This window comes from Mustelus asterias, unplaced genomic scaffold (genome assembly GCF_964213995.1).
Source record: "Mustelus asterias unplaced genomic scaffold, sMusAst1.hap1.1 HAP1_SCAFFOLD_481, whole genome shotgun sequence".
Classification (NCBI taxonomy): domain Eukaryota; kingdom Metazoa; phylum Chordata; class Chondrichthyes; order Carcharhiniformes; family Triakidae; genus Mustelus; species Mustelus asterias.
Genome location: NW_027590433.1, coordinates 171455 through 198794, shown reverse-complemented (window position 1 = coordinate 198794; position 27340 = coordinate 171455). Strand labels below are relative to the sequence as shown.

Here is a 27340-nt window from a genome sequence, read left to right as displayed (position 1 = left end):
GTAATTGGCAGAAAGGAGAAGGCTTATCTTTAACAATGAAGCAGACTTCTCAAAACTTTCCTCGGTTGATCAGGCCAAAGATGTGAAATGATAATCAGACAAGGTGGATAATATGTTAACAGAGTGGCCACTCAAAACCTTTATTTTTACCCCCTCAACTCTCATTTGCTCAAATTAGCCTCAGTGTTGATCTATATTTGATTAACTTAACTGTCTGATTGGCCCCTGGCACCTCTAGCATCCATTTATACAATAAATGGCAGAGCCATCAAGAGTATAGAAACACAGAGGGACCTAGGTGTGCAAGTCCACAAATCCTTGAAGGTGGCAGCACAGGTGGAGAAGGTGGTGAAGAAGGCATATGGTATGCTTGCCTTTATAGGATGGGGTATAGAGTATAAAAGCTGGAGTATGATGTTGCAGCTGTACAGAACGCGGGTTAGGCCACATTTGGAGTATTGTGTCCAGTTCTGGTCGCCACACTACCAGAAGGACGTGGAGGCTTAGAGAGAGTGCAGAGAAGGTTTACCAGGATGTTGCCTGGTATGGAGGGTCTTAGCTATGAGGAGAGATTGGGTAAACTGGGCTTGTTCTCCCTGGAAAGATGGAGAATGAGGGGAGACATAATAGAGGTGTACAAAATTATGAAGGGTATAGATAGGGTGAACAGTGGGAAGCTTTTTCCCAGGTCGGAGGTGACGATCACGAGGGGTCACGGGCTCAAGGTGAGAGGGGCGAAGTATAACTCAGATATTAGAGGGATGTTTTTTACACAGTGGGTGGTGGGGGCCTGGAATGCGCTGCCAAGTAGGGTGGTGGAGGCAGGCACGCTGACATCGTTTAAGACTTACCTGGATAGTCACATGAGCAGCCTGGGAATGGAGGGATACAAACGAATGATCTAGTTGGACCAATGCGCGGCACAGGCTTGGAGGGCTGAAGGGCCTGTTTCCTGTGCTGTACTGTTCTTTGTTATCTCCTGATGTCTTCGTACAATAAATGAGACAGCTTGAGTAAAGTCCCATTCATTCCCCAACTGAATGTAACTTGTCAAAGACATAAATGTTTTGTGAGCTCTACCTTATTTTTCTAGATTGGCTGGAAAACATAATTTGACAGTTCTCATGATTTATGACCAGTGTACTTAAAATCACATTATTTATAATAATAAAGAATTACAGCCTTTGTGTTCCAGGTTATATTACCAGCCTGACAAGTACAACTATTGTTTAATTGCTTATTCTTCAATTGTCTCAGAATTAAGGCTCTTCACTTCACTAATATGAGGATGTTAAACCAAGGGCCCCACCTGCTCTGTCAGGCAGAGATGAAAGATCACACGGCTTCTATTTGGAAGGAGGGCAGGGAGTTCACCCTGGTGAGACCAATATTACCCCTCTCCCAATCTCACTGCAAACTGATCACTGCTCATTGTCACATTGCTGTTTGTGGAGGCTGACTGTGCACAGAGATGTCCTGAGGTTGTGAAAGGTGCTATGTGAATGCAAGTTCTATCAGCTCCAGCCCAGTTACTGTAGTTAGCAGTAACATCATCAACACTTCCCCAGTGTCGTGATGAACAAGGTTCAGTCCTGAATCTGATGAACAACAGCAGAATCAGAGCAGTGCAGTCAATTGTGAACTCTCTGGTGTTTCACCAAGTTGGATGATCGATTAAATCTCTTCCTACACATGGAGCAAGTGAAGGGTTTCTCCCCAGTGTGAACTCGCTGGTGTGTCAGCAGCGCAGATGAGTTGGTAAATCTCTTCCCGCACTCGGAGCAGGTGAACGGCCTCTCCCCAGTGTGAATGCGCTGGTGTGTCAGCAGATGGGATGATCGTGCGAATCCCTTTCCACACTCAGAACAGGTGAACGGCCTCACCTCAGTGTGAATTTGTTGGTGTGTCAGCAGGTTGGAGGACTGAGCGAATCCCTTCCCACACTTGGAGCAGATGAACGGCTTCTCCCCAGTGTGAGTGCGCTGGTGTGCAGTGAGGTGAGATGCTTGCTTGAACCCAGTACTGCAGTGAGAGCACCTGAATGGTTCCTCCTCAGTGTGAACACGTTGATGGTGCTGCAGATCCCCAGAACCTTTGAAATACTTCTCACACTCTGGACATTTGAAAGGTCTCTTGTCAGTGTGAACTCGTTGGTGTGTCTGAAGGTGGGGAGATGTCCTGAACCTCTTCCCACACAGTGAGCAGCTGAACGGTGCGTCCCCAGTGTGAATGAGCTGGTGCTCCCTCAGTGCGTGTGGGTTTTTAAAGCTCTTCTCACAGTCGGAGCATTTAAACTCTCTCTTGTCTTCGTGAACCTGCCGGTGTTTCAGCAGGTGGGATGAGAGAGTGAATCCTTTCCCACACACACAACAGGTGAACGGCCTCTCCCCGGTGTGAAGTCGCTGGTGTCTCTGAAGGCAAATTAATTGAATGAATCGCTTCCCACAATTGGAGCAGATGAATGGCCTCTCCCCGGTGTGTCTGCGCCGATGAGTTTCCAGCTCAGATGGGGATCTGAATCCCCTCCCACATTCCCCACATTCCCATGGTTTCTCCCTGGCGTGAACGGTTCTTTTTGCTTCCATTTTCAAAGGCCGATGATATTCAAGTCCTGATGAATCGAGTGACTCTGGCAGATTGTGATGTGGTGATTGGTTTGACTTTCCTGCCTGCGAACCTTTCCAATACTCTGTGAAATTGATTCAAAACAGAAAAAAGGGAGTGAGAGAACGCACAAAAACACAAAGGCAAGTTGTGAAATAGAGTTGAATGAATCTGGCAATTTGTGGGGCCGGCACGAGGAAAATATGACCATGAAAGCTGCTAAATTGTTATAAAAAAACCAACTGATTCACTAATATCCTTCAGGGAAGTGAACCTTTCACATAGTCTGGATCTCGAGAGAAGAGAGACAGAGAGCTGGGAGCAGAATGAGTGAAGGTGATGGATTGTATGTATCTAAACCTCTGCCAGAACTTTGAGAGAATTTCCCCGATCTCAGCCTCTGGCACCTCAAAGAGTCAGGGTAGCAAGTGTATGTGAACAGCAGCAACTCCAAGTTCTCATTCAGGTCACACACCACCCTGACTTGTCTGACATCCAGCACTGGATTAACAAAGATTTCCTCTATTTAAATATTGGGAAGATTAAGACCCGACTACAAACTCTACTCCATACCCACTGACTCCATCCCTCTCCCTGACAACAGTTTGAGGCTGAACCAGACTGTTTGCAACGATCGAAAATTATTTCACTGAAATAAAAGCAAAAACTGAAATAAAAACAGAAGATGCTGCATAAACTCAGCAGGTCTGGCAGCATCTGTGGAGAAAGAAACAGAGTTAATGTTCTGAGTCCCTATAACTCTTCTTCAGAGCTGCCAGCTGAGTTTCTGACCATTTATCTCTGCCACCTCCAAGAATGAGTTTCTATCTCATAGAAACCCTACAGTGCCGAAGGAGGCCATTCAGCCCATCAAGTCTGCACTGACAACAATCCCACCTCGGCCCATCCCCGTAACCCCACATATTTACCCCAATAATCCCTCTAACCTACGCACCCCAGGACACTAAAGGGCAATTTAGCATGGAAAATCAACCTAATCCACACCTCTGGACTGTGGGAGGAAACCGGAGCACCCGGAGGAAACCCATGCAGACACAGGGAGAATGTGCAAATTTCACACAGACAGTCACCCAAGTCGGGAACTGAACCCAGGTCCCTAGAGATGTGAGGCAACGGCGCTAACCACTGTGCCACCGTGCCACCCTAAATCTAATTCCCATCACTCGACTTGGTCCAAATACATGTTCCTGAAACTCTCGTTCATTCATTTATAACCTCTAGACTTGACGATTTTTCACATCCTGACCAGCCTCCATTCAAGCTGTGATAAACTAGAGTTCATCCAAATCTCTGCACTGAATCTCAATGACTCACTGACTTACACAGGCTCCCGTTTGAGCAGCAACTCAGTTCAAAATTCTCATCTTTCTTTTCAAATCCCTCCATGACATTGCTTTTCCCCATTTCCAGTCACACACATATTTGAATCTTTTTCACAGACATACGTTCATTTAGGTTTTGATGAATACAGTGACTCTGGCAGATTTTGTTCTATTGACTCCATCTACATTTCCCACTGCCTCAGAAAAGCAGCCAGCATAATCAAGGCCCCCACGTATCTGGACATACTCTCTTCCACCTTCTTCTGTCAGGAAAAAGTTACAAAAAGTCAGATCATGCACCAACTGACTCAAGAACAGCTTTTTCCCTGCTGTCTTCGGATTTTGAATGGGATATTAAGTTGATCTTTCTCTACACCGTTGCTACAACTGTAACACTATGTTCTGCACCCTCTCCTTTCCTTCTCCCTATGTACTCTATGAACGGTATGTTTTGCAAATATAGCACAAGAAAAAATAGTTTCCACTGTATCCCAGTACATGTGACAATAATAAATCCAATTAAATCAAAATCATGCCCTGTTGCGCATTGCCAGTTGCTGTTATCTGTTCCTCAATTTGAGGATGATGTCTACTCAGCGTTGAGAGCTTCTGCCACGGGTCTTCATGAGATTGAACTGAAGCGGAGATCTTTGGACATATTGGGCAGGACCTCCAAATAGCACCGTAGCACAGTGGTTACCACTGCTGCTTTACAGCGCCAGGGACCCGGGTTCAATTCCCAGCTTGGGTCAATGTCTGTGTGGAGATTGCACATTCTCCCCGCATCTCCATGGGTTTCCCCTGGGTGCTCCAGTTTCCTCCCACATTCTGAAAGAAGTGCTGGTTAGGGTGCATTGACCTGAACAGGTGTCAGAGTGTGGCGACTAGGGGAATTTCACAGTACCTTCATTGCAGTGTTAATCTAAGCCTTGCTTGTGACTAATAGATAAGCATTAAAATTTAAAATAATTAGTGGGATCTGGAGAGCAGAATTTGCTTCCTTTCCTTGTTATGTTGCCACTTTGCCTGATCAATTAAACATCTGGCTCTGTGTAAAAACCAGGGTCAGATTACCCGAGGCAGAGGGTTGATGCAGTTTGATGGACAAGTTGTCTCCATTCTGAACAATGGGGAACAAGCCCCTCCCACTCATTGACACTTTTGCCCCCTACAAAGATGGCGGAACGCATGAGCCCTGCTGCTCATTGCCTCCAATAAAGATGGCAGCCGTTAACCCGAGCCGAACAATGGACTTTACGGCCCCGCTCGGCGCGAAACATAAAATCCTTTTTTGGGGATGGGCCTGAACAACATGTTTACAAAAACTCTTCACCCACCAGCCAGATCCACCGTCCCCGCGTCCCGCAATTTTCCTTGTACCGTTTGTGGATTCGAATAAAAACCGTCTGTCTGTCGCCATTACTGCGCTACTGCGCATGCTTAAGATCCCACCCCCTCATTCACTCCGATTGGTTGGAGGACCAGCCGCTCCTGCTCGTTCCTCCAGGCCCGCCCCCTTTTCCTATTGGTCCAGAGCTGCCGCCAACCAGTCCCTGGGCATTGTGACGTGGGGCATGCGCAGTGCGGCTCATGTCCAGGGACTGGCGCTTGTTTGTCTGATCTTCAGGCGGGAAGGAGGCGGATAAGCGGAGGCAGCGTTAGGGGCAGTGGGTGGGAGGGGAGGCTCCACACACCCAGTGGAGGCTTCAACACCCCCAATAAGGAACTAGCGGCACCGCCTCAACACCCAACACAACGGCAGCTGCAGCGCTTTCTCCCGGGGCCAGGCCCCACTGGACAAATGTGGCTTCAGGAAGGAAATGCAGCAATGGGTTTGTTAATGAGAATCATCTTTAACTCACTTTACTGACCCTGGAGCAGGAGGAGAGAATGGGGGGAATTTCTGTCCTGCACTCACACTGATGGATTTGTTTTTTTGTGGGTTCTCTCTCATTCCCTTTTTCCTGTTTTAAATCAAGTTCACAGGTTTTCAAAAAAGGAGGATTTGCAGCTGGGAAACTGAAACCTAATATCACATCAGAATCTGATGGAGCCGGCACCAATTTATCAGAACCTGAATGTCATTGTATTTTGAACATGGAAGAAAAATGCACTGTTCACAGTTGAGAGACACTGTACGCACGTTGTGTGTGTGGACAAGACTTCAATCACTCATCGGGCCTTTTAGACTGTTATTGCAGTCACAAACGGATGATGGCATGGAAATGTGGGGACTGTGGGAAGGGATTTGATTTTCCATCACAGCTGGAAACTCATCGGCGCAGCCACACTGGGGAGAAGCCATTCACCTGCTCCTGGTGTGGGAAGGGATTCGCTACCTCATCCCAGCTGCTGAAACACCAACGAATTCACACTGGAGAGAGGCCATTCACCTGCTCTGTGTGTGGGAAGGGATTCAATCAGTCATCCAACCTAGCAATACACCAGCGAATTCACACTGAGGAGAGGCCATTCACCTGCTCTGTGTGTGGGAAGGGATTCAATCAATCATCCAAACTAGCATTACACCAGCGAATTCACACTGGGGAGAAGCCGTTCACCTGCTCTCAGTGTGGGAAGGGATTCACTCACTCAGCCAATCTGCTGAAACACCAACGAGTTCACACTGGGGAGAGGCCATTCACCTGCTCCCAGTGTGGGAAGGGATTTACTCACTCATCTCACCTTCGGAAACACCAGCGGATTCACACTGGGGAGAGGCCGTTCACCTGCTCTGTGTGTGGGAAAGGATTCAAGCAGTCATCCACGCTGATACATCACGAACGGGTTCATACTGGGGAAAGGCCGTTCACTTGTTCCCAGTGTGGGAAGGGATTCATTACCTCATCCAGGCTGCTGAGACACCAGCGAATTCACAAGTAACTATTGTGATTGGATTTTGCTGTCATCCATATTCAGACTGAACCATGTTCATTTGGATCTTTTTCTGCAGAATTGAAAAATAGCTCCAGCTCTGTTAATAGGTGTTAACATAATTGGTCTTAGAAGAGGTGGATTAGGGGTCAGGAAACTCACACAAAACATCAGATTAGGATTGGATGGAGTCGCACAATTGATCATAACCAGAAAAGCAGAGAATTTTGAACATGAAAGGACACCACTGTTCACAATCACAATCGAGAGGGGCGGCGATGGCCTCATGGTATTGTCGCTAGACTATTAATCCAGAAACTCAGCTAATGTTCTGGGGACCTGGGTTCAAATCCAAGGCAGATGGTGGAATTTGAATTCAATTAGAAAAATCTGGAACTATGAATCTACTGATGACCTTGAAACCATTGCTGATTGTTGAAAAAGTTGTCGGGGAGATTTCCTTCTGTAATGTCCTGGTCTGGCCTACATGTGACTCCAGGTCCGCAGCAATGTGGTTGACTCTCAACTGCCCTCGGGCTACTAGGGATAGGCGATAAATGCTGGCCAGCCAACGACACCCATATCCCATGAATGAATAAAAAAAGTTACATTGGGGAGAAACCATGGAAATGTGGAGACTGAGTGTAGTGGGGCTAAATTAGGCTAATAGCAAACAATGTTTGAGAACTTTAACACAATACTGACTTAAGAGTGAATGATCTTAAAGCACTGACGAGAGCTGTCATTATAAAAGACAGCTCTAACTGAATAACAAGTATTCCTCATTTAAAACATGTGTTTTGAATTATAAAATGGATGCAGTTTGCTTTTAGAATACGTTTTGTGAAACTTCAGCCAACGGCAAGATACAGCAGAGTTTGATGGGATGAGTTAGACGGAGCCTGCATTCTGTAGGACAATGGTTTTACTGAGTGCAGCCAGTCAAAGTCTCTCTCTCTCTCGCGCACTCACAGTCTCTCTCTCTCTCTCGCGCACTCACAGTCTCTCTCTCTCTCGTGCACTCACAGTCTCTCAGCCACATCTGTGAGTAAAACACTTTCTTTTCTCCCCCTTTCCATTTCTTTTCTCATTCTGGGGGAAATTGGGGACTTGCAGCAACTGAAGGGAAAGGAAGTGAATCCAGGGAGGCTGCAGACTCTGGAAAGGTTGGCCCAGGTCTCTCTCTCTCTCTTAAAGACATTGACATCCTTTGCTCCCTCAGCTTGACACATTTATTTGTCTGGTTAAAAGGATGGTCTGTTTCCTAATGTTCATGATTAAAGGGTTGGTTTCCCCAGGAAATGGCTGACATTGAAGGGGACAAAGTAATAAGGTATGACAGGTATGTGTATTTTTGGTGTAAATTTATGATTCTTTGTGGGACACTAATTTTATGTAGCACAGAGTTATGTCTAGTTTTGCTTTTAGGTACCTATTAGATATATTATTTATGGTTCTGTGATAAATTTCATTTATTGTGATTTCAAGTTTGTAATATAGCACTGTCGTGACATACCTTTCCAGTCATTGATCCATTACAGCACAGAATATGTCCATTCGAGTCCATGCTGACCCTCTGTAGAGCAATCCAGTCAGTCCCATTCTCCCTCTGTACCCCTGTATCTCACAAGATTATTTCCTCCAATTGTCCAGCCAGTTCAGTTGAAATCTTGGATCATCTCTAATTCCACCTTCCTCATAAGCAGTGAGTTTGTGTTTGTGAACACTCCGTACCTTAATAAAGTTATTAATGAAATGGTCGTAAATATTTTTTGATTTGATTTTGTTTATTATTGTCACGTATTAGTATACAGTGAGAAGTATTGTTTCTTGCGCGCTATACAGACAAAGCATACCATTTATAGAGAAGGAAATGAGAGAGTGTAGTGTTACAGTCGTAGCTAGGGTTGAGAGAAAGGTCAACTTAATGCAAGGCTGGTCCATTCAAAAGTCTAATGACAGCAGGGAAGAAGCTGTTCTTGAGTCAGTTGGTACGTGACCTCACATTTTTGTAACTTTTTCCCGACGGAAGTAGGTGGAAGAGAGAATGTCCGGGATGCGTGGGGTCTTTAATTATGGTGGCTGCTTTGCTGAGGCGGCGGGAAGTGTAGACAGAGTTAATGGATGGGAGACTGGGTTGCGTGATGGATTGGGCTACATTCCCGACCTCTCTGATCAAGTCCTCTCTGACAATCTCTGATCAAGTAATGCAGCAGTGTTGATTAAACACATGTTTTCCTCCAGAATCTGTACCTATGTTTTGCATTTAGTCTAGCCGTCTGCATCAAAGTTTTTAGTTCTCCAGGTCAGGAAGCAGTGAGCATGGGTCTGTCAGTCAGAATCAATCAGCACCTTCACAAGAATTGGGAGGGTATATATGAGGTACAGCAGTTTAAGAGTAGAGATAATGTATGAGATTGAGATTTACAGCTTTTGGTGAACAAGTCCAGAAAGAATGTGCAACTAAAAATGAAATTGTGAATTCTGAATTTTGTTCCCGTACTGACAGGGATGACTTTTGTAAATTCCTTTTACAGGTTTTGAGAAGGAGAAGATTTGCAGACAGAAATCTCAAAACCAAACGTCACGTCAAGACCTGACACATTCACTCAATTCAAAGGGACCTGAATATCATTGGTCTTTCAGTCTAGAATTGAATTGAAGTATGTACAGATGGAGGGCATTGATTGGATCATTATATGAGTGTGTATGAAGAAAGCGTGTATAAAGAAATGGTGTTCTGTCTGCTTCAGAAGGTTCTAATGATGTGGAGATGCCGGCGTTGGACTGGGGTAAACACAGTAAGAAGTTTAACAACACCAGGTTAAAGTCCAACAGGTTTATTGGGTAGCAAAAGCCACACAAGCTTTCGGAGCTCCAAGCCCCTTCTTCAGGTGAGTCACCGCAGTCACACCAGGAAGAGGCTGTTCACCTGCGCTGAGTGTGGGGAGGGATTCACACGGTCATCTCATTTGCTGACACACCAGCAAGTTCACACTGGGGAGGGGCCATTCACCTGATCCGTGTGTGGGAAGGGATTCACTCAGTCATCCAACCTGCTGACACACCAGTGAATTCACAACAGGGAGATGCCATTCACCTGCTCCTTGGGAAAGATTCACTGAGTCATCCAGTCAGCTGAAATACCAATGTGGTCACACTGGTGAGAGGCCACTGACCTGCTCTGAGTGTGGGAAGGAATCCGCTCAGTTATCCAACTTGCTGATGCACCAATGTATTCATACTGGAGAGAGACCATTAATGTGTTGTGTGTGTGAGAAGAGATTCATTGATTCATCCAATCTGCTGTGACACCAGCAAGTCCACATTGAGGAGAGGCCATTCCCCTGCTTTGAGTTCAGGGAAAGTTTAAATCAGTCATCCAACTTGCTGACACACCAGCAGGTTCACACCGATTAGAGACCTTTTCTTTTTAATCATAGAATCCCTACATTGCAGAAGGAGGTCACTTGGCCCATCGAGTCTGCACCGACCACAATGCCACCCAGGCTCCACTCCCATAACCCTACATATTTACCCTGCTAATCTCCTGACACAAAGGGGCAATTTAGCATGGCCAATCAACCTAACCCGCACATCTTTGGAATGTGGGAGGAAACCAGAGCACCCAGAATAAACCCACGCAAACAAAGAACAGTACAGCACAGGAAACAGGCCCTTCGGCCCTCCAAGCCTGTGCCGCTCCTTGGTCCAACTAGACCAATCGTTTGTATCCCTCCATTCCCAGGCTGCTCATGTGACTATCCAGGTAAGTCTTAAACGATGTCAGCGTGCCTGCCTCCACCACCCTACTTGGCAGCGCATTCCAGGCCCCCACCACCCTCTGTGTAAAAAACGTCCCTCTGATGGCTGAGTTATACTTCGCCCCTCTCAGCTTGAGCCCGTGACCCCTCGTGATCGTCACCTCCGACCTGGGAAAAAGCTTCCCACTGTTCACCCTATCTATACCCTTCATAATCTTGTATACCTCTATTAGATCTCCCCTCATTCCCCGTCTTTCCAAGGAGAACAACCCCAGTCTACCCAATCTCTCCTCATAGCTAAGACCCTCCATACCAGGCAACATCCTGGTAAACCTTCTCTGCACTCTCTCCAATGCCTCCACGTCCTTCTGGTAGTGCGGCGACCAGAACTGGACGCAGTACTACAAATGTGGCCTAACCAGCGTTCTATACAGCTGCATCATCAGACTCCAGCTTTTATACTCTATACCCCGTCCTATAAAGGCAAGCATACCATATGCCTTCTTCACCACCTTCTCCACCTGTGTTGCCACCTTCAAGGATTTGTGGACTTGCACACCTAGGTCCCTCTGTGTTTCTATACTCCTGATGACTCTGCCATTTATTGTATAACTCCTCCCTACATTATTTCTTCCAAAATGCATCACTTTGCATTTATCCGGATTAAACTCCATCTGCCACCTCTCCGCCCAATTTTCCAGCCTATCTATATCCTGCTGTATTGCCCGACAATGCTCTTCGCTATCCGCAATTCCAGCCATCTTCGTGTCATCCGCAAACTTGCTGATTACACCAGTTACACCTTCTTCCAAATCATTTATATATATCACAAATAGCAGAGGTCCCAGTACAGAGCCCTGCGGAACACCACTGGTCACAGACCTCCAGCCGGAAAAAGACCCTTCGACCACTACCCTCTGTCTCCTATGGCCAAGCCAGTTCTCCACCCATCTAGCCACTTCTCCTTGTATCCCATGAGCCTTAACCTTCTTAACCAACCTGCCATGTGGGACTTTGTCAAATGCCTTACTGAAATCCATATAGACGACATCCACAGCCCTTCCTTCATCAACCGTTTTTGTCACTTCCTCAAAAAACTCCACCAAATTTGTAAGGCACGACCTCCCTCTTACAAAACCATGCTGTCTGTCACTAATGAAACATGGGGACAATGTGCAAACTCCACACAGACAGTGACCCGAGGCCAGAATTGAACCCGGGTCCCTGCCCTGACTATGGGCGTTAATTGTATCAAATCTGTTTAAATATGTAGATAGAGGGCATTGATTGGATAATTATAGGAGTGTGTATGAAGAAAGTATGTATAAAGAGTTAGGAGTTAATTATATTCCAAGTAAAGATTAGCTCCAATTTCTTCCTTCACTATAAGACTGTCGGGATTATAACATGGTAACAGGGAATGTTTGTCTAATGGTGAAGTTTGGAAAATAAAGGAAAGTATATTTCAGACAGAAGCTTCCAATCCCAGCAGCTTTTGTGAGAAATGAGTGAAAGGCAGTGGGAATTGTCAGGGTCTGATTACCTGCTGATGCTCTCGGAGTCTGAACCATACAACCAGTGGAAGAATGAAGTGGCGATGTGGACACGGGTTACATCCCGATCAAGGAGGAAACAAGATCTGGCCTTGGCATTGTCACTTCCTAACACAAGGAAAATCAGCAACAAAGTATTTTTTGAGCTGGATGTCCTTCAGTGGGCTACTGATCAAGGTTTGGATCTTTTATTAGGTTTCATTGATGTGATTTACAAGAAAGATGATCCGATGGGTGCCTATGAAACATGGTCAGACTTTGTGGCACCAGCTCCGTTTCTGAATGATGAGTTTTGAGACGTGTGTGAACACATGAACATTCTGGTCAGGAACACAGCAGCTGAAAGATGGACTCTGTGAAAGGAATCACACGGTGATCGATGAAATGCTGCAGAAAATCTGAGCTGATCAGCCAAACTGCAAGTTGGTAACTGCACCGGCCTGGACGATTCATGTAAAGAATTCACTTCAGGTGGTTGGAGAGTATAATCCCTGTTAATTGGTCTGCAGGAAAAATTCCAAATGACCCTCTGTGCTGGGGATAACCCTCCTGATTTAGAAGGGATGACAATTAGTACAATTTTTATTCATTTATTGTCTGATTGACTGTTTCACTGGTGCTCGAGCTAAGAAATTACTGTAGATCCTAGAAGAGGAGTGTCTTATAATGTAATACTTTGTACAAAATAAAGACCATATTTTTCAAATAGTTTTGAAATATTGTGTGTGTTGTTATAATTCGGGTCGAGAACATTAACGTTCAATGAGAAATCCAAACACCCATCACAAGATTCCAGGTTTTTAAACAAAATCAAACTTTCCATATTCCAGCTATTCTCCAGACTCCAAGATTTCATGAGGATCCTTCGATTAGCTTTCGGCTAAACACCTCTCCAACTTTCCTTTGAGATTTCAGAATTGACTCAAAACATGGACTCCTCAATCCAAGCATGGACTTCACTGCCTTCTTGCTGAGGGCTTTAAACATTGAGAACATCCCTGGTTCCTAATGACCTTCTCGGCTCCGGCTCCCACAGCTGGTTCACAGCTCCCACTCCCAAAGCTGGTTCGCAGCTCCCACTCCCACAGCTGGTTCACAGCTCCCACTCCCACAGCTGGTTCACAGCTCGTGCTCCCACAGCTGGTTCACAGCTCCCGCTCCCACAGCTGGTTCACAGCTCCCGCTCCCACAGCTGGTTCATAGCTCCCGCTCCCACAACTGGTTCACAGCTCCCGCTCCCACAGCTGATTCACAGCTCCCGCTCCGACAGCTGGTTCACAGCTCCTGCTCCCACAGCTGGTTCACAGCTCCTGCTCCCACAGCTCGTTCACAGCTCCTGCTCCCACAGCTGGTTCACAGCTCCTGCTCCCACAGCTCCTGCTCCCACAGCTGGTTCACAGCTCCCGCTCCCACAGCTGGCTCGTGGCTCACAGCTCCCGCTCCCACAGCTAGTTCACAGCTTCTGGTCCCACAGCTGACGGTTTGCAAGCTCACTGCAGACTGCCTGGTTTCTGTGAGAACTACCCAGAATTCCAACCAAGGTTCCACTCTGAATCACTTATCTCCATGGTAACGGAGACCAGTTAGCATATCCAATAGATGTTTAAATTAATTAACTTGTAGTTTCAAAACCAAACATGTAACCCTGAGTCTGCTAGAAGAAGTCACCTCACTAATAAAGACAGGACATTAAATGTCAGATCCAATGTCTCCAGATCTCCAGCTGAAGAGGCTGAGCCCAGCCCCCTTTTTACAGTATTAGTTGCTACATTCATAGAATCATCATAGAAACCCTACAGTGCAGAAGGAGGCCATTCGGCCCATCGAGTCTGCACCGACCACAATCCCACCCAGGCCCTACCCCCACATATTTTACCCGCTAATCCCTCTAACCTACACATCCCAGGACTCTAAAGGGCAATTTTTTAACCTGGCCAATCAACCTAACCTGCACATCTTTGGACTGTGGGAGGAAACCGGAGCACCCGGAGGAAACCCACGCAGACACGAGGAGAATGTGCAAACTCCACACAGACAGTGACCCGAGCCGGGAATCGAACCCGGGACCCTGGAGCTGTGAAGCAGCAGTGCTAACCACTGTGCTACCGTGCCGCCCCGATCTGGTCAGTAAAGATCTAAATGTCCCAAATCTTGCATTAATTGTGCTACTTCCAGCTGCTTTTCACAATCCAGAAATGTGATTTTCAGTATCCACAATAATCAAATAACCCATGGTTGTTTTTTCTGAATCAAATTATTTGCAATCTTTTTGAATGAACATGTCAAAACTTAGGGAATTCCCTCTGTGTATTTAATTAGAAATGTCTCACTGTGACTCAGAGAGGAACAGTCCAGCTGCCCTTTTACAGTTCTTACCCTTCCAGTTTTGACTTTTTAAGCAAACATGGGCCACGCCTTGAGACTGCGAGTTCCCTCAGGTGTTTTTGTCAGATTCTCAACCCAGGTTTTTCATTTATCTTTCGTTAAAAAATACTAATTCTCAAACTAAAAATTTATTTCTAAAACATGAATGATCAGATAGACACAAACCTCTTCCTCAGGAAGAAATGAAAATGTATCACCATCTGAATATCCTATTTAGAATATTACAATTTTCTGTACATATTAATAACAGCCATGATCATATTGAATGGCGGAGCAGCTCAAAGAGCATCAGCCCACTGGAAGCAAAGTCATGAGACCGGTCAGTCCAGCAGAAAGAAACCCTCCGATGGTCCCACTTTGGGGAGGCGATGGCCTAGTGGTACTATCGCTAGACTAGTAATCCAGAAACGCAGCTAAAGTTCTGGGCACCCAGGTTCAAATCCCACCATGACAGATGGTGGAATTTGACTTCAATAAAAAATATCTAGAATTAAGAATCTACTGATGACCATGAAACTATTGTTGATTGTCAGAAAAAAACCCATCTGGTTCACTAATGTCCTTTAGGGAAGGAAATCTGCCATTCTTACCTGGTCTGGCCGACGATGACTCCAGAGCCACAGCAATGTGACTGACACTCAACTGCCCTCTCAAGGGCAACGAGAGGTGGGCAATAAATGCTGACCAGCGACACCCATGTCCCACACTGAATAAAAATAAAACTGTCAGAGTGAACATGGTTCAGTTCTGGATGTGAATAACAGCAGAATCCAGTCCCTGTAATCATTTGTGAACTCGCTGGTATCTGAACAGATTGGATAACTGAGTGAATGCCATCCTGCACAGACCCAGTGAATGGCCTCTCCCCAGCATGAAGACACGGGTGTGTCAGAAGGTTGGCTGAATCAATGAATGCTTTCTCATTCAGTTGAACAGCCTCTCCCATTTGTGAACTCGCTGGTGTGTCTGCAAGTGAGATAATCGATTAAATCTCATCTCACACTCTAGACAGCTGAATGGCCTCTCCCCTGTGTGAACTCGCTCGTGTCTCAGCAGGTCAGATGAAGTAGCGAATGCTTTCCCACTCAGAGCAGATGAACGGTCTCTCCCTAGTGTATCTGTAGGTTGTAAGAGAGAGAGAATCCCTTTCCACACTCAGAGCAGGTGAATGGCCTCTCCCCAGTGTGAACTCGCTGGTGCGTCTGCAACTGAGTTAACCGACTGAAACTCATTTCACACTCAGAGCAGGTAAATGGCCTCTCCCCACTGTGAATTCGCTGGTGTATCCGGAGATTGGAGGACCAAGAGAACGCCCTACCACACTCTAAGCAGGTGAACGGCCTCTCCCCTGTGTGAACTCACTGGTGTGTCATTAAGTCGGATGAATTAGTAAATCCCTTTGCACACTTAGTGGAAGTGAACAGTCTCTCCCCAGTGTGAATTTCCAGCTCCGACGGGAATCTGAATCCCTTTCCACAGTCTCCACAGTTTTTCCATGGTGTGAGTGTCCTTGTGTCTCTCTAGGTTCCTGAGTTGTCCACACACAGACTTTGTGTACGGTCTCTCCTTTGTAAATGGTGATGTTCTTTCAGGCTGTATAATGTCTAGCTGCATGGGTCTCGTTGCTTTTCCAGTCACACCAATGTTCAAAATCTTATGAAGCAGATAGAAGAGAGAAACATTTCTCCTGGACTCAAATGCCGATGATATTCTGGTCCCAATAATCAAACAATTATTCTTGATATTTGCTTTGAGATTTCAATCTGTAAATCCTCCTCCTCTGTTATTCTGAAAAGAGGTTTACAAAAATCATCACTGTCAGTACAGGATAGAAATTCAGGATGGACAAGTCTCATTTCTGTGGTCATATAACTGGACTAAAAATGTGTGGTAGACAGTATAGCATTTCTTAATGAGACAGATGGTGGGAGGGGGATTTGAGAAACCTTTATTTAGACAGCAAGAGGTCGGTAAGGATGGTGGAAGTGAAGGCGAATGCGTTCAAAATAAGATCAAATGGACAATGAGGAAGTTAATATGCAGGGTTAAGGGGATAGAGAGGGTGAATGGGACTGAGTGAATTTCTCCAAAAAACAGTTGACATGGACTCAAGATTTCAAATTGATTCCTTCTGAACTGGAATGTCACTTTGACTGGAAATGTATAACAAAGCTACATATGCAGGGCAGCACGGTAGCACAGTGGTTAGCACTGTGGCCTCACAGCTCCAGGGACCCGGGTTTGATTCCTGGTTTGGGTCACTGTCTGTGCGGAGTCTGCACATTCTCCACGTGTCTGCGTGGGTTTCCTCCGTGTGCTCCGGTTTACCCCCACACTCCAAAGATGTACGGGTTGGGTTGATTGGCCATGCTAAATTGACCCTAGTTTCAGGGGCATTTGCAGGGTAAATATTTGGGGTGACGGGGATAGGGCTTGGGTGGGATTGTTGTCAGTGCAGGCTCGATGGGCTGAATGGCATCCTTCTGTACTGTAGGGATTCTGTGATTTTATATTATATAACAAGAATAAAACTAACAATACATGAATCTTATTACTGAAACAAAAATATACCGAGATGTACCTTCTATCAACAGAAGACATATATCTGTCGTTATTAACCTAAAAAGTAAACATATTTCCAGAAAAGTCCAATGGAATATTGAAGGACACCGTTTCACATTTAAAAAACTTTTACTTTAGAAATTTATCTAAAATCAGCATCACTAAATCATGCAAAGAGAGAAACGGTATTTGAATAGACAAGATAAATTACACTTTAAAAACTCAGACAATAAAAACAGGTTCCACAAAATCACAAACATTTCCCCCTCAGTATATTTGGCTCTAATATTTGGTTCCAGAGTATTTCTGTCTCTCTCATTCTCAGGGGCAGAAATAAAGTGTTTTCCTCACAGATGTTGTCCAGAGGAGGAGGTTTGAGTCTGTGTGTGAAGTTTGAGTCTGTGTGTGAAGTTTGAGTCTGTGGTGAAGTTTGAGTCTGTGGTGAAGTTTGAGTCTGTGGTGAAGTTTGAGTCTGTGGTGAAGTTTGAGTCTGTGGTGAAGTTTGAGTCTGTGTGTGAAGTTTGAGTCTGTGTGTGAAGTTTGAGTCTGTGGTGAAGTTTGAGTCTGTGGTGAAGTTTGAGTCTGTGGTGAAGTTTGAGTCTGTGTGTGAAGTTTGAGTCTGTGTGTGAAGTTTGAGTCTGTGGTGAAGTTTGAGTCTGTGGTGAAGTTTGAGTCTGTGTGTGAAGTTTGAGTCTGTGTGTGAAGTTTGAGTCTGTGGTGAAGTTTGAGTCTGTGTGTGAAGTTTGAGTCTGTGGTGAAGTTTGAGTCTGTGTGTGAAGTTTGAGTCTGTGTGTGAAGTTTGAGTCTGTGGTGAAGTTTGAGTCTGTGGTGAAGTTTGAGTCTGTGTGTGAAGTTTGAGTCTGTGGTGAAGTTTGAGTCTGTGTGTGAAGTTTGAGTCTGTGTGTGAAGTTTGAGTCTGTGTGTGAAGTTTGGGTCTGTGTGTGAAGTTTGAGTCTGTGTGTGAAGTTTGAGTCTGTGTGTGAAGTTTGAGTCTGTGGTGAAGTTTGAGTCTGTGGTGAAGTTTGAGTCTGTGTGTGAAGTTTGAGTCTGTGTGTGAAGTTTGAGTCTGTGGTGAAGTTTGAGTCTGTGGTGAAGTTTGAGTCTGTGTGTGAAGTTTGAGTCTGTGTGTGAAGTTTGAGTCTGTGGTGAAGTTTGAGTCTGTGTGTGAAGTTTGAGTCTGTGGTGAAGTTTGAGTCTGTGTGTGAAGTTTGAGTCTGTGTGTGAAGTTTGAGTCTGTGTGTGAAGTTTGAGTCTGTGGTGAAGTTTGAGTCTGTGGTGAAGTTTGAGTCTGTGGTGAAGTTTGAGTCTGTGTGTGAAGTTTGAGTCTGTGGTGAAGTTTGAGTCTGTGGTGAAGTTTGAGTCTGTGTGTGAAGTTTGAGTCTGTGTGTGAAGTTTGAGTCTGTGTGTGAAGTTTGAGTCTGTGGTGAAGTTTGAGTCTGTGGTGAAGTTTGAGTCTGTGGTGAAGTTTGAGTCTGTGTGTGAAGTTTGAGTCTGTGGTGAAGTTTGAGTCTGTGGTGAAGTTTGAGTCTGTGTGTGAAGTTTGAGTCTGTGGTGAAGTTTGAGTCTGTGTGAAGTTTGAGTCTGTGTGTGAAGTTTGAGTCTGTGTGTGAAGTTTGAGTCTGTGTGTGAAGTTTGAGTCTGTGGTGAAGTTTGAGTCTGTGGTGAAGTTTGAGTCTGTGGTGAGGCTACAAACAGAAGCTGTTCTGTTTCAAATCAAACTGCGGGACTTGGAAGAAAATGATGGGAAGAGATTTTGCAAAGTCCCCTCCCCCACTCCCTCAGCTGGCAGCCCAGCACGCAGGCGCAGAGAGCGCTGCCGGTTGAGCGGGGAAGAAGCTTCCAGTGATTGTAATCGGGAGCCATGTTGTGGGCACGCACGGTCCGTAACTTCAGCACCTCGCTGATCCGCCGGTCGCACTATGAGGAAGGCCCAGGAAAGAACTTGCCGTTTTCGGTGGAGAACAAGTGGCGACTGTTGGCAATGATGGCAGTATTCTTTGGCTCTGGCTTTTCTGCTCCATTCCTGTTAGTCTGGCACCAAATGCTCAAGAAGTGAGACTACATTATTCAATGGAATTCTATCTCAACTGTCATGCATTATCTGCTGAGCAGCTTAAATCCTCATGAGTTTGTGCTGTCAATCCTTCCAGTGAGATGTTCTTGTAAATAAAAGTATAACAAATTTAAAAAAAAGCTGTCCGGAGCAGGCGCAGAGAGTGGTGCTGAGCCGAGCTGTCCGGAGCAGGCGCAGTGCGGCTGCCGCCAGCGGTCGCTCTCGATCTCTTTTTGGAGCCGCAGCCGCCGGAGAGCGAGGGGGGAGGGGGAGATCACCGAGCGGCTTCTCGCTCTGGCCGGAGCCGCCAGCCGGTTGCCTGGAAACCTTGGCTCGATGTGGTGCAGGGGGAGGGGAACAATGGGTGGGGGCGGGGCTCCCGGGTCCGCGCGCCCGGGCCTGCGCACTGGAACCCAGCGACGTCACCGCGGAGCAGAGTGATTCCTATTGGCTGATTCAGGCAGGGCTCTATTGTGATGTCACAATGCGGAAGTTGGCCAATGAGCTTCAGAGTGAAACTTCCTCCTCTGTGTTCCCCCTTTCCATTTCTTTTCTCATTCTGGGGGAAATTGCTGACTTGCAGCAACTGAAGGGAAAGGAAGTGAATCCAGTCTGTATATTCTATACATTTTTAGTTCAGTCGTTTAGACATATATCTGTCTGGCAGCCTGCATGGAGATTTCCAGCTCTCTGTATTCAGGGCAGGAAGCCGTGAGCATGGATCTGTCAATCAGCCTCAATCAGCACCTTCAGGAGAATTGGGAGGGTGAATATTAGATACAGCAGAGTGAGAATGGAGGGAGAGTGTGTAGGATGGAGATTCACAGCTTTTGGGGAATATGCGAGGAAAGAATGCGTTATAGAAACTAAAATGATGTGTTCTGAATTTCTATCTTATACGAACTGTGATGTCTGTTGTAAATTTATATTACAGGCTATCAGGAGGTGAGGATTTACAGTCAAAAATCTCAAGCCAAACGTCATGTCAAGAACTGACAAAGTCACTCAATTTGATAGAACCTGAATATCATCTACCTTTGAATCCAGAAGAGAAATGTTTCTCTGTTCTGTCATCTTCAAAAGATTTTAAGCATGAGTGAGAGTGGAAAAGCACTGAAACATGCCCACACCCAAGTGAGCGCATTCCAGTGTAATGACTGTGGAAAGAGCTTTAACCAGTTACACAGCCTGAAAACACATCGCAGCATTCACAGCGGGAGAGACTGTACCTGTGTTCTGTGTGAGATTTAACTGATTGTTTAACCTGGAGAGTTACAAGGACATCAGCACCATGGAGAAACCGTGGAAATGTGGAGACTGTGGGAAGGGATTCATATCCCCATCTCAGCTGGAGATTCATCAACGCAGTCACACTGGGGAGAGGCCATTCACCTGCTTTGTGTGTGGGAAGCGATTCACTCACTTACCTAATCTGCAGAGACACCAACGAGTTCACACAGGGGAGAGGCCATTCAGGTGCTCTGACTGTGGGAAGGGATTCGCTCATTTATCCAGCCTATGTGCACACAAAGTCACTCACACCCAGGAGAGACCCTTTAAATGCTCTGACTGTGGGAGCAGATTCAAAAGCTCTGGTGAACTGGTATCCCACCAGCGCATTCACACTGAGGAGAGACCGTTCAGCTGCTCTCACTGCTCAAAGAGGTTTAAAATGTCATCCAAACTGCGGATACACCAAGGAATTCACACTGGGGAGAGACCATTTACCTGCTCTGTGTGTGAGAAGGAATTCACTCATTTATCCAGTCTGCGCGCACACAAAGTCACTCACAGCAATGAGAGACCCTTTAAATGCTCTGACTGTGGAAGCGATTTCAAACGTGCTGTGGAACTGAGAGACCACGAGCGCATTCACACTGAGGAGAGACCGTTCAGCTGCTCTCACTGCACAAAGAGGTTTAGAAATTCATCCGACCTGCTAACGCACCAGCGAGTTCACACCGGGGAGAAACCGTTCACCTGCTCTGTGTGTGGGAAGGGATTCATTCATTCATCCCACCTGCTGAGACACAAGTTCACTCACACCAATGTGAGACCCTTTAAATGTTCTGACTGTGGGAGTAGCTTCAAAAGCTCTCGGGATCTGATGATTCACCAGCGCATTCACACTGAGGAGAGACCGTTCAGCTGCTCTGTCTGCACAAAGAGATTTAGAATGTCATACAACCTGCGGAAACACCAGGCAGTTCACACCGGCGAGAGGTCATTCACCTGCTCCGGGTGTGGGAAGGGATACATTCAGTTATCCAGCCTGCTGAGACACAATGTCACTCACACGCAGGATAGATCCTTTAAATGTTCTGACTGTGGAAGTGGCTTCGAAAGCTCTGGAGAACTGGTGTCCCACCAGCGCATTCACACTGAGGAGAGAGCGTTCAGCTGCTCTCACTGCTCAAAGAGATTTAAAACATCGTTCACACTGCGGGTACACCAGCGAGTTCACACAGGGAAGAGGCCATTCACCTGCTGTGTGTGTGGGAATGCATTCACTCAGTTATCCCACCTACAGAGACACCAGCGAGTTCACAAGTGATGACAGGGGTTGGATTCTGCTGTTATTGCTGCTGTTAATCACATCCAGGACTGAACCATGTTCATTCGGACAGTTGGTGAAGTGGGAGGGTCGGAGGGTTTCTTTCTGCTGGACTGGCCAGTCTCACAACTTTGCCTCCAGTGGGCTGATGCTCTTTGAACCTGGGAGAGCACATTTCCACTGAAATGATCCACAAAACTAATGAAGGACATTTATTTTATCCTTGATCATAAATTTTTCCTACGACTACTGGTCGATCTAAAATAAATACAGAAAAAACTAGAAAATCAAAGCCAGTCTGGTAGCATCTCTGGAGAGAGAAACAGAGATAACCTTTTATGTCCAATGTAACTCGACTTCAGAAAGAAAGCGAGGGAGAAATGTGATGGGTTTGATGCTGGTGAGAAAGAGGGGAGGGGCAGGTAGAACAAAAGGGAAAGTCAGGGATTGGTTCGAGGGTGGGTGAAATTAAATGACAAAAATATGCTGGAACAAAAGGCAAAGGGAGAGGTAATGGTTGTGGTAAAGAAACAAAGCATTGGTCCAGAGTAAGTGTTAATGGCAGAATAAAGGACAGCTCTGTCTGGAAGCAAAAAAACATGAAAACAAGATACAGACTGGCACTCAGCAAAAAAACCCATCAAAATGGAGGAGAGAGTTCAGGGTGTGAAGTTGTTGAACTCAATGTTGAGTCCAGAAGGCTGTAAAGTGCCTCATCGGAAGATGAGGGGCTGTTTGTCCAGCTTGTGTTGGGCTTCTCCGGAACATTGCAGCAGGCCGAGGACAGAAATGTGAGTGTGAGAGCAAGGTGGTGAATTCTAATAGCAAGCTGAAGGTCAGGGTCATGCTTGTGGACTGAGCGGAGGTGTTCCACAAAGAGGGCAGGGAACAGGCTACAGATGAATTAAAGAGAAACCATTTGTGTCCAGAACATTGTGAACATCCTTTACTCTGGTTGTCTTTGATCCTCAAGTCATTTTCTGTTTGTTTTAACCATATTCTGTTTCATTAATAAACTTTTATCAGTAAAAATATTTGATTTTTCTGGATTTTTCCTGCTGAGATTGATGCACTTTAGGGAAAGTGGGTGAGAGGGGTTGGCAGGCTCTTTAACAGAAAGTGAGTCCCTCTAAGGTAATTGGCAAAGGAGCCAGAGGGGGAGATGAGATTTTGTGTTATTTTTTGACACAGTGAGTTGTTCTGATCTGCCTGAAAACAGATTAAATAGAATCTTTCCAAAGGGTAAAGACTTGAAAGGGAAGAATTTGCAGGGCTGTGGGGAAAGAACAGAGCAGTTGGATGAATCAGAGTCCTTTCAAAGAGATAGCAGAGGCACAATGGGCTGAATGGACTCCTCCTGCAGCCTGTCAATCTCAGCCTCCTGCTTCTGTGCAGGTTAGAAGGGCAGATTTCATTGCAGCCTTTTCCCTGTTTATGTATTTAAAGAGACGGGTTTCTCTTTAGCTCTGAGTGACCGATATAACAATTGGTTGGAGGCCCATTTCCCACTCAGTCCTCCAGCACCTTCCTGTCTCTCTATTAGTGCGACACCCATGGCAGTTTCCCAACTGGGGCGTAGGCCCCATTATTCTCAGCTAAATTCAGCCCTCAGCTCCGTCACCTGGCTGTCATTGACACGAGCAATAGAGAGACAGAAAGGTACCCCAGGCTCAAATGGGAATCGAAACTTGTGGCTTTAAATGAACTGTTAGAATTTCTGTGACATTCAATAATTTAAAAAGTGAATTTAAACCCAGTGAATAAATTAAAGAATCACATGACAAAACTTCAAGTTTTTTGACATTTATTCCAACAAACTGGAAGCAACAATGACTAAATACTGTTCTTTGTAGGGAACATTGCCCTTAAACTGTAAAATTGAACTTTGCCCTTTTACTCTTAACACAATCAAATATCCCACTCAACGGTTATATTTTACTCTGTCTCCAAAATTTTCCAAAAACCAGTCCAAAGTGATTCTTCACTCCCCGAGTGTTTATTTCCTTTTCCAGTCTGGCAACCTTTAATCCCAGAACTGTCCTTCACAGTGATGGTTCTCCTGGACATTTTCCCACTAACACAAGCAAGGCGAATCTTCCAGCCTTGTTACACAATCCTCAGGAATTTGTGACCAACATTCAACATCAGAGCAGAAGTAGCCATTTGGCCCTTTGAGTCTGCTCCACCATTTATTTAGATCATGGCTGATCTTTTTGTGTTGAGTTCCACATTCTCGTTCTACACCCAATACTTTTGATGTCCTTATCCAAAAGAATTGGTATGAAGGCAAAATTCTGCTGTTGCTGGAATCTGAAACAGACACAGGAAATGCTGGACAATCTCAGCAAGTCTGACAGCATCTGTAAAGAGAGAATGGAGGCAACATTTGGAGTCAGGATGACCCTTTATCAGAGCTGAAAACAAAGAAAATCAGACAAAATTCATCCTGTGAGGGTCAAGAATTGGGAAACAATCTATTAAACCTCCTCTGAACCACTTTCAATGCATTTGTATCATTTCTTAAATAGGAGACAAAGCTACACCCAGTGTTCAAGATGCAGTCTCAGCAATGCCCTGTATAACTGAAGCAGAACATCTTTACTTCTATGTTCAATTTCTTTCGTAATAAAGGATAGCATTCCATTTGTAAGAACTTTGATTTATGTGAATGAAGATTTATGGGGGTTCTCTTGTTTACAATAACCTCCCTAATCGTAAATCACACCAGGTTCCAGTGACTTAACCATGTGGCAAGAAAGAAAGCAAGCTTTAAATGGTGAAATCAGAAAGTTTGTTAACCATTAAAAATGTAACAAGTCAGAAAGATAAAAAGCAAAGTGTCGATTAACAGTTAATAGAGAAAGTTTAACTTTAACAATTGAACAGACTTCTCTCCATCCCTCTCAGACCAGGACATGACGTGACCGCTCCAAAAACATGGATAACTTGTAAAACCAACAGCTCTCCACACCTCTCTGTAAACATATCTCCCTCCACCTCTCTCTACCAAGTTGGCTTCTCAAGACCACTTTTTTATACTTTAAAAATGCTGAAAGCCCATCTTAGCCAATTCCCATAAATCTTCAATTATGAACTAAAATAGACACGAGTTTTCGGGTGATTTAAAAACAAATGAACTGTCTGCTGAAAGGGTTAACTTTTCTACAGAACCTAAAGGGGTGGAGAGTGAGCAGCAAAAACTTGGCACACAATTACATCACTTTACACAACCATAGAACCATAGAAAATTACAGCTCAGAAACAGGCCTTTTGGCCCTTCTTGTCTGTGCCGAACCATTTTTTGCCTAGTCCCACTGACCTGCACTTGGACCATATCCCTCCACACCCCTCTCATCCATGAGCCCGTCCAAGTTTTTCTTGAATGTTAAAAGTTAAATGTTAAATTTACCACTTTATCCGGCAGCTCATTCCACACTGCCACCACTCTCTGCGGGAAGAAGCCCCCCCCTAATATTCCCTTTAAACTATTCTTTCACCCTTAACCCATGCCCTCTGGTTTTTTTCTCCCCGAGCCTCAGCGGAAAAAGCCTGCTTGCATTCACTCTATCTATACCCGTCAAAATCTTATACACCTCTATCAAATCTCCCCTCAATCTTCTACGCTCCAGGGAATAAAGTCCCAACCCATTCAATCTCTTTCTGTAACTCAGCTTCTCAAGTCCCGGCAACATCCTTGTGAACCTTCTCTGCACTCTTTCAACCTTATTTACATCCTTCCTGTAACTAGGTGACCAAAACTGTACACAATACTCCAAATTCGGCCGCACCAATGCCTTGTATAACCTTACCATAACACTCCAACTTTTATACTCGATACTCCGATTTATAAAGGCCAATGTACCAAAGGCACTCTTTACGACCCTATCCACCCTTGACGTCACTTTTAGAGAATTCTGTACCTGTATTCCCAGATCCCTCTGTTCAACTGCACTCTTCAGAGTCCTACCACTTACCCTGTACGTTCTACTTTGGTTTGTCCTTCCAATGTGCAATATCTCACACTTGTCTGCGTTAAATTCCATTTGCCATTTTTCAGCCCATTTTTCTAGTTGGTCCAAATCCCTCTGCAAGCTTTGAAAACCTTCCTCACTGTCCACTACACCTCCAATCTTTGTATCATCAGCAAACTTGCTGATCCAATTTACCACATTATCATCCAGATCATTGATATAGATGACAAACAACAATGGACCCAACACCGATCCCTGCGGCACACCACTAGTCACAGGCCTCCACTCAGAGAAGCAATTCTCCACAACCACTCTCTGGCTTCTTCCATTGAGCCGGCATCTCCACATCACGTTCTTCCATTGAGCCAGTGTCTAATCCAATTTACTACCTCCCCATGTATACCACGCGACTGAACCTTCCTAACTAACCTCCCATGAGGGACCTTGTCAAAGGCCTTGCTGAAATCCAGGTCGACAACATCCACCGCCTTCCCTTCATCCACTTTCCTGGTAACCTCCTCGAAAAACTCTAATAGATTGGTCAAACATGACCTTCCACGCACAAAGCCATGTTGACTCTCCCTAATAAGTCCCTGTCTATCCAAATATTTGTAGATCCTATCCCTTATCACACCTTCCAATAATTTGCCCACCGACATCAAACTTACTGGCCTATAATTTCCCGGATTTCTTTTGGAACCTTTTTTAAACAACGGAACAACATGAGCCACCCTCCAATCATCCGGCACCTCCCCCGTGAATACTGACATTTTAAATATGTCTGCCAGGGCCCCTGCAAGTTCAACACTAGCTTCCCTCAAGGTCCGTGGGAATACCCTGACCGGTCCTGGGGATTTATCCACTCTGATTTGCCTCAAGACAGCAAGCACTTCCTCCCCTTTAATCTGTAAAGGTTCCATGACCTCCCTACCAGTTTGCCCTATTTCCGTAGACTCCATGTCCGTTTCCTCAGTAAATACGGATGCAAAAAAACCATTTAGTATCTCCCCCATCTCTTTTGGTTCCATACACAGTCTACCACTCTGGTCTTCAAGAGGACCAATTTTATCCCTATCCTTTTGCTCCTAACATACCTATAGAAGCTCTTTGGATTTCCTTCACTCTGTCTGCCAAAGCAACCTCATGTCTTCTTTTAGCCCTCCTGATTTCCCTCTTAAGTAGCTTCTTGCACTTTTTATACTCCTCGAGCATCTGATGTGTTCCTTGCTGCCTGTACATTTCATACAACTCTCTCTTCCTCTTAATCAGTGTTACAATCTCCCTCGAGAACCAAGGTTCCTTATTCCTATTTACTTTGCCTTTAATCCTGACAGGAACATACAAACTCTGCACTCTCAAAATTTCTCCTTTGAAGGCCTCCCACTTTCCATTTACATCCTTACCAGAGAACAGCCTGTGCCAATCCACACTTCCCAGATCCCTTCTCATTTATCAAATTTGGCCTTTTTCCAGTTCAGAGCTTCAACCCGAGGACCAGATCTATCCTTATCCACGATCAGGTTGAAACTAATGGCATTATGATCACTGGATCCAAAGTGTTCCCTCACACTCACATCCATCACCTGCCCTAACTCATTTCCCAATAGGAGATCCAATATCGCATCCTCTCTAGTTGGCACCTCTATATACTGATGCAGAAAATTCTCCTGAACACAT

At 45.3% G+C, this 27340-nt stretch overlaps 3 protein-coding genes across 3 annotated transcripts in view; 2 read left to right on the top strand and 1 right to left on the bottom strand.

Moving 5' to 3' along the window:
• Positions 1-1631: 1631 nt before the first annotated feature.
• Positions 1632-4029, bottom strand: LOC144486837 (uncharacterized). Its single transcript, XM_078204859.1, has 2 exons — positions 3940-4029; positions 1632-2159 (listed from the first exon to the last, which is right to left on the bottom strand). The coding sequence occupies exons 1-2, from the start codon at positions 4027-4029 to the stop codon at positions 1632-1634; spliced, it is 618 nt and encodes a 205-aa protein (XP_078060985.1).
• A 2132-nt stretch (positions 4030-6161) lies between these two features.
• LOC144486836 (uncharacterized) overlaps positions 6162-27340 on the top strand; it is an 80942-nt gene continuing 59763 nt past the window's right edge. The window contains exons 1-5 of the mRNA XM_078204858.1: positions 6162-6812; positions 8120-8163; positions 9938-10056; positions 20073-20083; positions 20490-20605. Coding sequence (XP_078060984.1) covers positions 6162-6812; positions 8120-8163; positions 9938-10056; positions 20073-20083; positions 20490-20605 — 941 coding nt within the window. The remainder of the gene's footprint in view (positions 6813-8119; positions 8164-9937; positions 10057-20072; positions 20084-20489; positions 20606-27340) is intronic.
• On the top strand, positions 18905-19278 carry LOC144486832 (cytochrome c oxidase subunit 7C, mitochondrial-like). Its single transcript, XM_078204855.1, has one exon. The coding sequence runs from the start codon at positions 18947-18949 to the stop codon at positions 19139-19141; it is 195 nt and encodes a 64-aa protein (XP_078060981.1). The 5' UTR covers positions 18905-18946; the 3' UTR covers positions 19142-19278.